Here is a 15164-nt window from a genome sequence, read left to right on the forward strand (position 1 = left end):
TACCTAAAAAGTATAGAAAATGGCTATTATTCCTCACAAACTTTGTTTTTCTGACCAGGACAGTGATATTTTAAAATTTACCTATTTTCAATGAGAAAACGGGCAAATTTGTGTCTTTTCCTTAACAAAGTCCGGAAAAAAACACATGAATCAAAAGTAACATGTATTTATAATAAAGTAATACAAAAATGAGTACAAAAGATTTAGAAGTGATTAGTTTTTAGAGATTTACAATTGTACTGTAAATCGCTTTCACGAATCAGCCCCCAAATGTAGTCTCCCATGTTCTCATTATACTGTCCTTGGTAGCGGCGTCCAGTATATCCTGGTGGAAGCGCTCGCCTTGCTCCTCCGAGTACGCTCCCATGTTCTCCTTGATTTTATCAAGATGAGCATCAAGGATATGGACTTTGAGGGACATCCTACAGCCCATTGTGCCATAGTTCTTCACCAGAGTCTCAACCAGCTCCACATAGTTTTCGACTTTGTGATTTGCCCGGGAAGCCACGAACCACTGCGACAAAGCTGTTCCAAGCCGCTTTCTCTTTACTAGTGAGCTTCTTGGGGAATTAATTGCACTCCAGGATCTTTATCTGTGGTCCGACAAAGACACCGGCTTTGACCTTTGCCTCGGACAGCTTAGGGAAGAAGTCTTGAAGGTAGTTGAAGGCTGCCGACTCCTTATCTACAGCTCTAACAAATTGTTTCATAAGGCCCAATTTGATGTGCAGTGGCGGCATTAGCACCTTCCGGGGGTCCACCAGTGGCTCCTATTTGACGTTGTTCCTCCCCACGGATAACTCCTTCCGCTGTGGCCAGTCCCACCTGTGGTAGTGCGTCTTGGTGTCCCAGCTGTCCCAACGGCAAAGATAGCAGGGTAACTTGGTTAAACTGCCTTGGAGACCAATCAGGAGTGCCACCATTTTTAAGTCTCCCATGACCTCCCAGCCATACTCATCATACTTCAAGGCGTCCAGCAAGGTCTTGATGATGTTGTAATTCTCTTTGAGGTGCACTGAGTGAGAACAGACTGGTCACATGGTGGCAGAAGCAGAGAGCCCATCTTGATGGGTGGAGAAGCTGCAAAAAAATTGGTGATGCTTCCTCTGATCTGCGACTTGTACACTTTCATCCAACAAGTTCCACTGCTTGAGCCTAGACATCAAAAGCTTGGCATTGGACTTGGTGAGACCAAGATCTCTGATCAAGTCGTTGAGGTATTTTTGGTTGGTAGTATGGGATTCTCTCCTCAGCTCCACCTCTGAAATTGTCATCTGGATTTACAACGTCTTCCTCGCTCTCTGACTTGCTGCTCTCTTCTAAAGACGGCTGCTCTCTCTCCGGAGGAGTGTGCACGGGGAACTCATGGCAGTGAGGCACCGGGGCGATGGATGAAGGAAGGTCCGGATACATGATAGCAGGTGCATTCTTGCCAGTCCGAAGTTTGGAAGCGTCCATCATGCAGAAGTAGCAGTTGCTTGAGTGGTGAGTAGGTTCCCGCCAAATACTTGGGATAGCGAACTTCATGTCTTTCTTTTCCCCTCTACCATCCTACAAAAATAAATTTATTTCACCCATGACTAATGTGTAGGAGATTCTCGCAACATTTTTTATATATGATATAGTTTTTCAATAACATTTAGAGTTGTAAAACTTTTTAAAATAAAAAAAACTTTCACATTTTTTATAACATCAAATTCCGAGCAACAATTGTACATCTTATCATCCAGAGTTTGCATTTTGCATTGCTCGTAGGTGAAATGAGGTGCCCAGGGTTTGTCTTGATCCCCGACAGGCATGCTGAAATATGCCTTGTAGGCCTCACACATCTTAGCAGATGCTTCCACAGAGTACTTTTTCGCTCTTGTCTTGATAAATTAATAATTGGCCGCAGAAATGGCAAAATGCGTCTGCCGGATGCTTGCAGCCTCTTGATGCCATCTCAGAAAAGTGCAGATATGTATCCACTTAGGCAGCTGGAACTAAACTGAACTGGTGTGCTTAAGGCCCCTGTATTTATACTACTTTATTACTGGATAGTTTGAGAATATTAGTGTTCCTCCAAGTATATTTAGGACTGAATCCATCTGGAATGTTCTGGAAAATAGGTAAATTTCAAAATCACTGTCCTGGTCACAAAAGCAAAGTTTGTGGGGAATAATAGCCATTTTCTGTACTTTTGAAGCATAAGCAATTCGGAAATAACACCTACTATTCAGGAACACAAAATAAAGAAAAAAATGTGCAATTAATTTTCATGCTGAAATTTGGACGAAGTTTTGGGTATAATTGTTTCTTGTTTTCCTAATGAAAGTCTAGGTCCTCTGAGGCCCTTACTCTGGAATTTTCGGCCTTAAGCGGTTTTATAATGATAACCCGTGGAGGGTATACTTGGAATATTTAGACTTTTATTTTGTTTGATTATTTGCAACATAACATCAAGATCATTGTATTGTGATCTTTAGTCGTATGAATGTAATACGTTATTTTTTTATGTTTTGGAAAACATTTTCAGGAGTCTATTTTGCAAGAGATTCTTCAGTGGGCTCTCACAGGATTTTGATTAAAGGATTTTCTGTTTCCTGCACCTAAGAGTCCATATTCAATAAAGTGGGAACATTAAACAGTAAGTGTTCACAAAGCCCTGCGAGCCACCCAGCCAAACTCAATGTTGGGGAACATCTGTGTTAGAGTGGCATAAACTTTCCTCTGTGTACCTGTCTTTTACGTGATCTTCATCCTTCCTGCTTTCCTGCCTATCTACCTGCCTCACTGGAAATCGGGGATTGCATCGGAGCAGATGTGTTTGCCTCAACCCTGAGCGAGCCTGCCACCACCACTGCCGCCTCCTCCTCCGCTGCTGCCGCCGCTGCTGCGAAACCGGGAGACGGAGCCGAAGCGGCTGTCGACCTCTTTTCTGGTGCGGGCTACGAGCTGCTACCGCTGTGTCTGTCACAAAACAACAACGAACTCCAGAGGCGGAGTGTCCCCCCCCCCCCCCCCTGTTATGCCTCTCCAGTTGTATTGTTGATGGCACGGGCGTGCACCGCGCAGTCCCTTGCAGGCAAAGAGGTGGTGGGGAGGGTGGGTGAGGGAGGCCTGGGCAAACTGAAATATGATGCTGTTTAAACGGGGCCCTTCGTTAATAATAACAAAAACACATTAAATGTACAGTAGTCCCTCAGTTGACCGTGACATCGGTTAACGATTTTTCGGTTCATGTTTTGCCTAACCATAGGGTCTTCATGGTTTCGACTCGTGTAAAAACGTTGATTAACGGTACGTTTACGTGATTGAACGGATTCATGCTTTTAACATGGAATTCGTATAGTCGGTTAACAGTTATTTCGGTTAACAGTAGTTTTTTGTGGAACTGATTAAAATGATAACTGAGGCACTACTGTATTTATAATTATTTTAATATCTTGAGTAGGGAGATCACCCCCATTGCTGTCTCACCCCTCCTACTACCCCCCCCCCTGCCTTCCACAATCATGCTGCAGGAATGACTAAAACGTTACTAAACATTAGGCACTAGCCTGCCAATGTGGTATAGACTGAGCTTGGTATATTATACATTGCTGTGAAGAGGTTTTTCGCTGGAGTGTTTTTTTTCTCTTACCCATTCACCTCCAGGACCAAGGATGGATGAGTTATCTCTGTCTGTATGTATGTCTGTCTGTGGGAAGCAGGGGGTCACAATAATAATCATAAAGGTTATCATATATAGACTAGGGGGGGGGGGGAACTCCCACTTGTAAATAGCGTGTCTGTAAAAGTGTAAAATAGGTGACGCTTTGGGCAATAGCCGTCTTCTAAGTGCACAATTATAGGCCAGATAAATAGTGACAAGTTTAAAAATGTCCTTTATATGATGGGCCACCATCAAAATAAAAAAAAGTCTTACTAAATAAACTAATTTGTATATAAATTTTAATTTCTGGCACAATGCAGTATTGGCAAAACTGCTGTTGTGACGTCAATAAAACCATAATACTTATGGATTCCCAGACACAATTCTAGTTTTGTTTTGTGTTCAGGAATGCACCACGAAGTGGATAATGCTAATTATTCCTATCATTAACCCTGTTCTACCCATACGCAATGTGTGTGCAACATTTTATAAATTGACCTTCAATACAAATTCGTTTATTTCTTGAACATGTTTGATTGTTGAAGGATTTGTGTGGTACCCAATAGCTACGAATAAGTAACTATTCATATGCCAATTTAGAAACCGTTCATAAGTCAACCAAAATGTCATTCTCATCAGGCCTCGTAGTCGACACAAGTGCAGTCTCAAACACTAATCCCCTCGGTCTCTCTGGGCTCTTCTATTTTCTAATTAAGAAGGATCCATTGCTTGACATGTGACACACTACATATAAAAAAAAATAGGGTCGCGCTTTTTATTGTTGAAGAGTGAGTCTTTTTTGTTGTTTCTCGTAAACTGTTTTTGTTACTATGAAGGGCCTTTGCCTTCATTAATATGATCAGGCAAATTCATCAACTGTGCTGTATTAGTGATGAATTGGCATGTTCTGTTTACGTGACAACCCTTACTAGTTGGCTGTGTCGGGTGGTGGCGAGTTTTAACGACACATTTATATATTTACGCGATCTAACCCAAAAAAAACAGCTGGATGATATTGGTCGCAAAAGCCTATCTGTTAAACAAACAAGGTGATGTTATTACATGTGATTGCCATAGCATTGTGTTTTATGGAAAGTCATTCATAATCATCTTATTAAGTTTAAACATTAATAAGTTAAATTATAGTGCCCCTAGGGCTAAGCCTGCATCGCCTGGTTTCCTTGCCCGGGTCCCCGCTTCTTTCTAGTCAATATCATCTTGGAGAAACCGTGGAAGGCCCAAGTTGCTCATCATCAGCCATGATTTATCCACTGCTGGATGATGACCGATATCATGTCTCTGATGTGTTTGCCTGATCCTAGTGTCCCTCTGTGTGCCTGTTAGTAATTCCAAGCTTTCTTCTGATCTTGCTTTTATCATATTCATTATGTTATATCCACTCCTGCATTAAGCATCAATAATATAAACTAGATTTGAAGCTTTCGTGACTGCGGGAATTACTCTTTGGTTCTTTCAGTAAAGTCGCGTAGAAAATCAAATCAAATAATAATAGAATATGACGTTTCGGTTGCAACACAAGCAACCATTATCAGGTAAGAATGAATGATCATTTATTTTCTACGTGACTTTACCAAAAGAACCAAATAGTCATTAATAATATAGCTCTAACTTTCATATGTTCTATAATTCACTTGTTCCGTTGTTGTCGGTCGTTACAAGCATGCATATGCCCATGCTTTAAGTACATTTGTAACCTGGCTGAAATGATCACCACACTTGACAACCCAGATTAATCTTGGCTGCCACTTAGAGTTGAACTCGTGAATTCAGCAGTGCTGGTTCCGTTGTCATAATAGAAGATGCACCTGCCACTCGATAAAATGTCTTATCACATAACTTGACATAGTGCAGCTCTGAGGGCCTTCATATGATAACAAAAACATCTCAAAAACTGACCTTCATAACATCATTAGTGCTGTTTTGTGACTGGGTAAGACATCCTCCAGGGAACGTGTGACATCATTAGATGATATTTGATATCGTTTGATCTGTAATTTTGTCATATCTGCTGCAGTGGGGAGTCATTGATTGGGTGCCACGATGGCGAGATGTTAACTACCTTGCCCGGTATACAGGAGGTTCTTGGGTGCGATCCTGACCCTGACACATGCTGTATATTTGGAGTTTGCATGTTCTCTCCCCGTGATCGTGTGGATTTTGATCTGTGCCCTCCGGTTTTTCCCTCCATTTTTAATCGACGTGTTTAGAGTATTTGGCTGCTATACATTTCCACATGATAAGGCACTTTGTTGAGTTGTCATTTGTGGCAAGGTCGCATCTGAAAATGAGCTAAATAGCTCGATGGGCCAAACCTTGTAAAAGAAATAAAAAATAGTTTTAATTTAGTTTATTGTGTAATTTTCTGTGTCATCTGACTCGCTAGCACATCTCATAATTTGTGATTCAATTGCAAGCTAACAAGGGAAAAAATGCCGAGACTTATGGAATGTAAGCGTTAATATTTGTCTTCTGGTTCTTTCGGTAAAGTCACGTAGAAGGGAAATAATAAATAATAAAAATAAAACATAATACAATTAAATTATCACGACGTTTCGGCCACAACACAAGCAGCCGTCCTCAGGTGAAGAACAGAGCTGTCTGTAAAACAGCGTCGTAATGAACACTGCTAAGCTTGGCAGCGTATTTAAGCTGGGTGGGAGGAGAAGAGCGCCTTGACAAAGGAGTTTACATATCAACAGAGGAATTTAGCATATTGACGCTAAAGAACTGCAACTACCCTACTTCCATGCAATAAACCGATGTGAAAAAACTAAATATAAAATACATCAATATAATCAATGTACTCAATAATACTCTCCAATAAGCTGAGCTATTAACATTAAGTTACTGGATATACACTACACTATATAATGACTACCATATAGTGAACCGATAAAAAACTAAAATATAAAATACATCAATATACTCGATATACTCTCCAATAAGCTTGTAAACTAAGCTTATTGGAGAGTATATTGAGTATATTGATGTAATAGTTTAAATTTTTGTTTTTTATTGGTTCACTATATGGTAGTCATTATATAGTGTAGTGTATACCCAGTTACTTAATGCTAATAGCTCAGCTTATTGGAGAGTATATTGAGCACATTGATTATGTTGATGTATTTTATATTTATTTTTTTCACCGGTTTATTGTATGGTAGTTGGGTAGTTGCAGTTCTTTAGCGTCAATATGCTAAATTCCTCTGTTGATATGTAAACTCCCTTGTCAAGGCACTCTTCTCCTCCCACCCAGCTTAAATATACGCTGCCAAGCTCAGCAGTGTTCATTACGACGCTGTTTTTCAGACAGCTCTGTTCTTCACCTGAGGACAGCTGCTTGTGTTGTGGCCGAAACGTCGTGAGAATTTTATTTTATTGTTTAATTGTTATTATTTTATTATTTCCCTTCTATGTGACTTCATCGAAAGAACCAAGAAGATGAATCCCTGCAGTCATGAAAGCTTTAAATCGAAAGTTAATATTTGTATTCGTTCTCATACGAAATGCCCACAATTTCACGAACCTTAGCCAATCCGAACATTTCTGTTGGTCTCATCCAGCTTTTGTATCCTTTCAACATTATCCCATTCAATCCACGCGTGTAACCCTATACAGCAGGGCACAGCGTACACTTAACCAAGCTTGTGCCAGTTCCAGGGTCAGAACAGACCGGTACAAAATGTGAGCATTTCAAGTTTAACTTTGTAATGTTTTGTCTCACGTCTTCGCTTCTTCCATTTGGTTCCACTTTGTTGCTGCACCATTACCTATTTCTATTTGTTTCACTGTTTTGGGGAATCGTGTGGAGCTGCCATTCATGACTTTGCATGAATGGCAGTCCTAAAAAATATGGATAATACAAAAAAATTATGAGATTTGTTTCGGCCCTAAATTAAATGCAATATAAATTAATCTGCCAACGAACCATCCTGACCAGTGTTTTTATAGAATTTGTTTTTAAAAGAGAAACCTTTCACCGGTTTTGAATTAGGTCTCATTAATTAGCAGCGAGAGATTTGAATGCTCGGGATAATACATTGGTTCGCACAAGAGAAAACATTGTCAAACTGTTGAATATTTAATTGTTGTTAAACAATGAGGCACCTTCTTTTGGACACTTGAACGCTTGAATTAGTGTTCCTGTAGTATGCTTTTCTATTTCCTTGGTCCCTATTTCTCCTTTCCTCCTCCCCACTGCGGCCTCGCCCCCTTTCCTCTCCTAACCCCCCCCTCCCCTCCCGCTTGCCCCAAGACCCGTTTGCTCCCAGCGCGGGATCCGCTGGAGACGCAGCCCCTGCCGATCTGGACCTCTTTGCCATCAAGGTGGCATTGCCAGAGGGAGCACCTGATGCAGCGGGGGTGACACTGCCCCTCACGCCGTCTCCGGCTGCCGCTGTGCTCACGCCTTCGGCCCCTGTGCCCCCTTTGCTCACTCCGACCGCCCCTGCAGCCCCTGCCGCCTCTGTAGATCTCTTTGCCGGTAAAGATTCTGTCCCTTGAAAGCCAATATGCTGTAATCGCTTTTGCTTTTCAAACCATGCTGAGGTGGGGTATGATGTGCTGTTCGACAATTAGTTTCTCACTGTACCTTGCAGATCCGATAGAGGGCAAAGTACACATTTACGCCAAAATTAATAATACATCCAATTTTACCCATCAAAGCTTCACGAACTGTTTCGCGGTATTTCTGTAACTGCTTGGTAACGCATGCAGGAAATTATGAAAGTGCACCGGCTGCTGCAGTTTGGAAGTTAAAGACCCTGTAATATTACAGCATCTTTACTGTGTGCCCATGTCGTGGTCAACATTTTTATTTTAATAATAATTACTCTTTTGCATTAGTTATTAACGGGATACCCATGGTTTACACTTTCATCCAGCCCCTTACCTGGTTAAATAATTGTTGTAGATTTGTAACCCAACTGAATGTTTACTGCACGTCTTATTTTAGCGTACCAGAGTAGGGGACACACTTCCTTATGTCGTCTGTATTTCCTTTGGTAATTCTGAGTAGACCTCCGTTACTGTAATTACCTCAATCTCTTACTTTGCTTTAAGTGAGTTCTTTGTGCTGGAAGCGTCTAAGCAACAGGTGGTGCGGGATCAGCAAGAGCCTCAGTTTTAAGTCTTGTTTAATACCTGATATTCGCAAGAGCTTAACGCTAAGATGTGAATCCGAGGAATGTAATGTGATGTTTGACACGAGAGGTTTTGCTGAGTTGACCGTCTCATTCAATGAAGTGAACAATCTTATTTTTTTTCGGGGGCCCCCCTCTTGTGTTGCACCGAGTTGCCGCCGCTTAGAATGTAGACTCCCCTTCTCGCAGGCACTCTCGCTCGGGCTTTAAACCAATTGAGTTTCTTTCACTTTATTTGGCTTATTCCAACTCTTGAGAAATGTTAAAGTTGCTTTTAATTGCTGTGCAACATCCATTGTGCGGAGTTTATAATGCAAACCCATCTTTTTGGTTCTTTCGGTAAAGTCACGTAGAAGGCAAGTAATAAAATAATAAAAATTAAACATAATAAAATAATTCTCACGACGCCGTCCTCAGGTGAAGAACATGTCTGTCGATAAGACAGAGTCTGAATGACACGTCCTCGGCTTGGAGCGTCTATTTAAGCTGGGAGGGAGGAGGAAGAGCGCCTTGACAAAAGAATTTGCATATGAAGAGGAATTTAGCATATTTATGGGAAATGCAGGAATGCGACTAGTGCTACTTGTGAAATGCGTAGGAGGTGGGCGAGGGGTTTTCAAAGTCATATTATGCCCATGCATTATGTAGGATTAACAGCATCAAAGGGAGGGGGTAGGGGTAGCATTAATAAAGGGAAGGAATGTTAATAGTATGTAGCTGCAGTAACTAACCAACCACGTAAAAAGCTAAAGTATAAACTACATAGTATCATCAGTATGCTAAATATACTCTCAATAAGCTGAGCTACTAACCGTAAGTAATACATTACAATTCTAGGTCGCAAAAAATATAATATGCTTCCAGCTAAACTTTTTAAACGTTTTCCTTACATCACACGGGTCTATCCCGTACTATATGCTGCCATAGACAAACCCAACATTAAATTGTATACTGTATTACTATACACTACCCTATGTCTTAGAATAATACATAGTGTAATATTACACTATGTATTATTCTACCCACCCAACTGTATACCACACTGCTGTATATTCACTATACAATTACGATACTATATATTACCTTATACATTGTATTAAACATTACACTTTAATACTAATTATTATACATTATGCTATACACTATACCATTGACCGTCGCGTGAAAGGTACTAAGAGGAAGCAACAAAATATGTCAATGGGAGAGTGGTGATATCGACAATCAAGGGGATTTCCCTGTCTCCAGACGACCTGCTTGTCAGTTTTGATGTGATTTCCTTATTCACCAAGGTTTCTGTACCTGACACCATCGCAATCATTGAAGACTTGGTTCATCAAGGACTGAATGCTGGGGTACCCCCCCCTGGTGAGACACTGCTTAACCAATACATACTTCACCTGGAATGGAACTTTCTACAAGCAAACTGAGGGCACCCCAATGGGCCCCCCCCCCTATCTCCGGTTGTAGCCAACATCTTCATGGAGAAATTTGAGACTGACGCCATCCAGACTGCCACTCTACGCCCGACCTTATGGAAGAGGTACGTAGATGACACTTTTGTCATCTGGCCACATGGCCGGCCTGCTCTAGACCAATTTCTCGACCACATCAATTCCATACACCCAGCCATCAGATTCACCATGGAAGTCGAAAAAGATGGCAAGCTACCCTTTTTGGATGTCCTAATTAAAAGGAGACCTGATGGTTCAATGAGCCACTCTGTCTACAGGAAAGCCACCCATACGGATGCTTACCTAAAACCGAAAAGATGGTGGTGGGAATCCGGTTTTAGGTAAGCATCTGTATGGGTGGCTTTCCTGTAGACAGAGTGGCTCATTGAACCATCAGGTCTCCTTTTAATTAGGACATCCAAAAAGGGTAGCTTGCCATCTTTTTCGACTTCCATGGTGAATCTGATGGCTGGGTGTATGGAATTGATGTGGTCGAGAAATTGGTCTAGAGCAGGCCGGCCATGTGGCCAGATGACAAAAATGTCATCTACGTACCTCTTCCATAAGGTCGGGCGTAGAGTGGCAGTCTGGATGGCGTCAGTCTCAAATTTCTCCATGAAGACGTTGGCTACAACCGGAGATAGAGGGGAGCCCATTGGGGTGCCCTCAGTTTGCTTGTAGAAAGTACCATTCCAGGTGAAGTATGTATTGGTTAAGCAGTGTCTCACCAGGGGGGGTACCCCAGCATTCAGTCCTTGATGAACCAAGTCTTCAATGATTGCGATGGTGTCAGGTACAGGAACTTTGAATAAGGAAACCACATCAAAACTGACAAGCAGGTCGTCTGGGGACAGGGAAATCCCCTTGATTGTCGAAACCACCACTCTCCCATTGACATACTTCGTTGCTTCCTCTTAGTACCTTTCACGCGACGGTCAATGGTATAGTGTATAGCATATTGTATAATGATAAATAGTATTAAAGTGTAATGTTTAATACAATGTATAAGGTAATATATAGTATCGTAATTGTATAGTGAATATACAGCAGTGTGGTATGCAGTTGGGTGGGTAGAATAATACAGTGTAATATTACACTATGTATTATTCTAAGACATAGGGTAGTGTATAGTAATACAGTATACAATTTAATGTTGGGTTTGTCTATGGCAGCATATAGTACGGGATAGACCCGTGTGATGTAAGGAAAAAGTTTAGCTGGAAGCATATTATATTTTTTGCGACCTAGAATTGTAATGTATTACTTACGGTTAGTAGCTCAGCTTATTGAGAGTATATTTAGCATACTGATGATACTATGTAGTTTATACTTTAGCTTTTTACGTGGTTGTTTAGTTACTGCAGCTACATACTATTAACATTCCTTCCCTTTATTAATGCTACCCCTACCCCCTCCCTTTGATGCTGTTAATCCTGCATAATGCATGGGCATAATATGACTTTGAAAACCCCCCGCCCACCTCCTACGCATTTCACAAGTAGCACTAGTCGCATTCCTGCATTTCCCATAAATATGCTAAATTCCTCTTCATATGCAAATTCTTTTGTCAAGGCGCTCTTCCTCCTCCCTCCCAGCTTAAATAGACGCTCCAAGCCGAGGACGTGTTATTCAGACTCTGTCTTATCGACAGACATGTTCTTCACCTGAGGACGGCTGCTTGCGTTGTGGCCGAAACGTCGTGAGAATTATTTTATTATGTTTTATTTTTATTATTTTATTACTTGCCTTCTACGTGACTTTACCGAAAGAACCAAGAAGATGAATCACTGCAGTCACGAAAGCTTTAAATCGAAATTTAATGCAAACCCAGTTGAAGACATTTTCACACTAGTTCTGTGATATCTTCTTCTAGAGATGTTCACTCACAGCATGGTTAACTCTCACCTACAAGTCCCAAATTGAAGTTTCTCTCTTGACAATGGCAATTGTAGGTAAAATGGAGTATAATTGTAGCATTATATATGTATGTATGTAGAACTTCTTTTGCACCATATGTAGCCAACCGTGCTCATCGAAGGTGTGAGGAGCAGGACCACAAACTAAGCACAAAAATACGTTTTAAAGAAATTAGTTTTCAATCTACATGTTAGGGACGACATTGGAATTGGTGTAGAAGCATCGGCTAAAGATATTTTACCACCATGGTCACTATTAACTAACACAGACCTGAGATTGAACTATATGCAGAACGTCTACACTGTGCAGAGTACCCATTTTCAGAGCAGACAAAGAGTGACGACAACAGGAAAAATCGAAGATTGATTTTAATTTAAACATTTTACAGTGAAGTCTGGGGGGAAAATGGTTTAAAGTGGAGGCGCAATATTCATATAAATAGTTTTTCATTATCAGATTTTTTTTCACCTTTTTAAACGAATAAAACACAAGTATACAACAAGGAAGAAAGTATATGCATATGCATGAATCCTTAATAGTTTTCTAAAATGTTCGTCCTGAAGTTTTTGTGTTAATTAATCATATTTCTGCCATGACATGCTGAACGCAAATTTAGACGTTAACAAATACAATGAAAACTGAAGAGGGTGCATAGAAACATGGAGAGGTGTAGACTTGCAAATGCATTGGGACGACAAAAAAGGACACGTGGATTAGAGGACATAGGTTAACCACGTTAGATTAACTATTAACAAAAGTTTGTGGGTTTGGGAAACCATTATCAATATGGCTGGTTTTCATTTGGGTAAGTCCTTAATAGCAGCATAACCTTGGACTAAAGTTGTGTTTTTATATTTTATCATCTTTCGAGAAAAATCAGGACCTCCCTCATGTTGCAGGCAGGCAGACGGATGGATGGCCAGCTTTTGTGCTTTCAACCTCCGTTGAAAAGGCTTAAAAATAACTATCATGCAAAAAATTACTTGGAAAAGGTCACTAACTCTTATAAGCATTTGACCTCTGTATCTCTACCCTTTGTAGGACCATTGCCCGAGATGTTGGCTCATTACTGCATGTGCTTTTTGAGTTTTCCGGCAGAGTTTGTCATTTGAAGTTGTGCTAAAGTCTTCTCAGCTTGTGGTTTGCACGAAAGGTGCACATACCCAATGTAAGCGTGAACCGCAGTGCTTTGCGAGTGGGTGGTCCGCTCTGCTTTCTGCAGACATGTTCGGCTCCCTGCCCGAGCCCACGCGGGCTGGGTCTCCTAAGCCGGAAGGCCCCACCAACGTAGACTTCTTGGCTCCAGGTACCATGTGCATTGAGTGTTGTGTTTTGTGGTCTGCGCCCCAACCTCTCAATCCCCCGTCTTGTGCTGCTCAAAACCACCTGGAGGGAATGTCGCCAGTTTATGTGCATGGTGATTTGCATGTCGCCACTGGTGTTTAAGTAGCTCTAATACGTTGTTGGTTAGGATTGTAGCTTGGTTGATGGAGAAACATGGCTCCTAATGGTGAGCTTAATGGAAATTGTTTTAACGATTGTGATGGGAGGCCTGTTGACCCTGATGAAGATTTGAACTCTCAACCCCAACATTCATGGTCTGTTTGCTATAGCAAGAGCCATCATTGCTCATGGATGTCTACTTTGGTATTCTCTGTCCTCATTATTGGCTGCTTTTTTATACCTTACCTGTGGTTGGGAAAGCTTCGGCTTTTGTGTACATTTTCAATGCCAGATGTAATGCCTCCGCCATTATCCAAACCACACCGGTTTTATAATTTCACCCGTGGTTTGTTTTTGTTTTTCCCAAATGTTGCAAGTTGTTGTAAAATGTTTTCAATGGAATTTATACCACGCTTGGAAAATATTCAGCCTCGATGCATCCACGTGCACATTTTACCTGTTTTAACCCGTCGGCGTCACTCGCTTCTGTCAAGTAGTTTGTGATGTGAGCCCAATTCTGCAGCTGTTGTACACTCGAGTTTTTACAACGGACTTCCCTCTGCTGTCCTGGTAATAACTGCAATTTACTCAAGTCTTTGGCCTAACATGGCTTGGCGCTCACTTTTTTGTAAGAATTATTATATTTTAGAGCAATACATTTTACACGTGTTTTTTAAATCATGTTGTGAAATCTGAGCTGACAGCAGTCAGAAAATATCTTGCAAATATAACCCATAGAGACATGAGAACACACTCGGAGAATTGTCCACCTCATCCAGAGTGCGCAGCACTGGGCTTACACGTGAAAGATAGTCGTATGAAAGGATTTGCACATTCTGGATATCCTTCAACTTCCACAATTCAAGTTAGATTGCATTCATGATTGTCACTAGACCATGCGCCATACGATATTTCTGATAAGTTTGGCCTTTAATGAAATCACAAGTTTCCATACTAAGAGATAATTTTGGGATGACCTTGGTCAGCGGTCAGCAACTTTTGGTTCCCGAGCTGAAAGCTGCTCTTTAAGGACTGCTTCGTGATGTTATTCGCATGCATAGCGGCTCTTGAAATATTGAGCTTTTTTACCGAATTCATATAAAATGACTCTTTGTTATTTTCGGTTGCCGGCCCCTGGTCTAGGCATATGCAAGATGGCTGCCCAGATTGTTGCCTATCAACTGAAAAAAAAAACAGAATTGGATCTAGTCATGTGCTCCTGGACCAGTGCCAAATTAAATGAAGAACATTTTCTCAAATGCAGTAAGCCCTCTATTTACTTTGGAGATGTGTGTGACGTTGGGCCAAACAATGTAAATCGACACCTATTTTACCATTGACCAAACTATATAATATGTATGAGGGCTATGTTCCTGGGGGTAATTTTTTGCTCAACATTTGCAGGAAAAATATGAAATAAATACCAAAAAAAGTTAACAGAGGTGTTCATGGTTCACATCCAGCGACCAACGTGGTTATTCCTGCGAGTGTATTCACTGTCAAAATATGCGATGTCTGCTTCACATTGGACGTGAAAGATCCTGTGATGCCACTCGC

At 41.1% G+C, this 15164-nt stretch overlaps 1 protein-coding gene across 11 annotated transcripts in view; it reads left to right on the forward strand.

Annotated features, from left to right (window-relative positions):
• Positions 1-15164, forward strand: part of LOC144734204 (clathrin coat assembly protein AP180-like) — a 140139-nt gene that overhangs the window by 66619 nt on the left and 58356 nt on the right. For 9 of the 11 annotated variants that reach the window (XM_078616297.1, XM_078616300.1, XM_078616298.1 and 6 more), the window contains 3 exons: positions 2801-2920; positions 7911-8138; positions 13387-13470. In XM_078616297.1, coding sequence (XP_078472423.1) covers positions 2801-2920; positions 7911-8138; positions 13387-13470 — 432 coding nt within the window. The remainder of the gene's footprint in view (positions 1-2800; positions 2921-7910; positions 8139-13386; positions 13471-15164) is intronic. The other 2 variants (XM_078616307.1, XM_078616308.1) reach the window with 2 other exon arrangements.

The sequence above is a fragment of the Lampetra planeri genome, chromosome 50, assembly GCF_965212315.1.
Source record: "Lampetra planeri chromosome 50, kcLamPlan1.2.h2, whole genome shotgun sequence".
Classification (NCBI taxonomy): domain Eukaryota; kingdom Metazoa; phylum Chordata; class Hyperoartia; order Petromyzontiformes; family Petromyzontidae; genus Lampetra; species Lampetra planeri.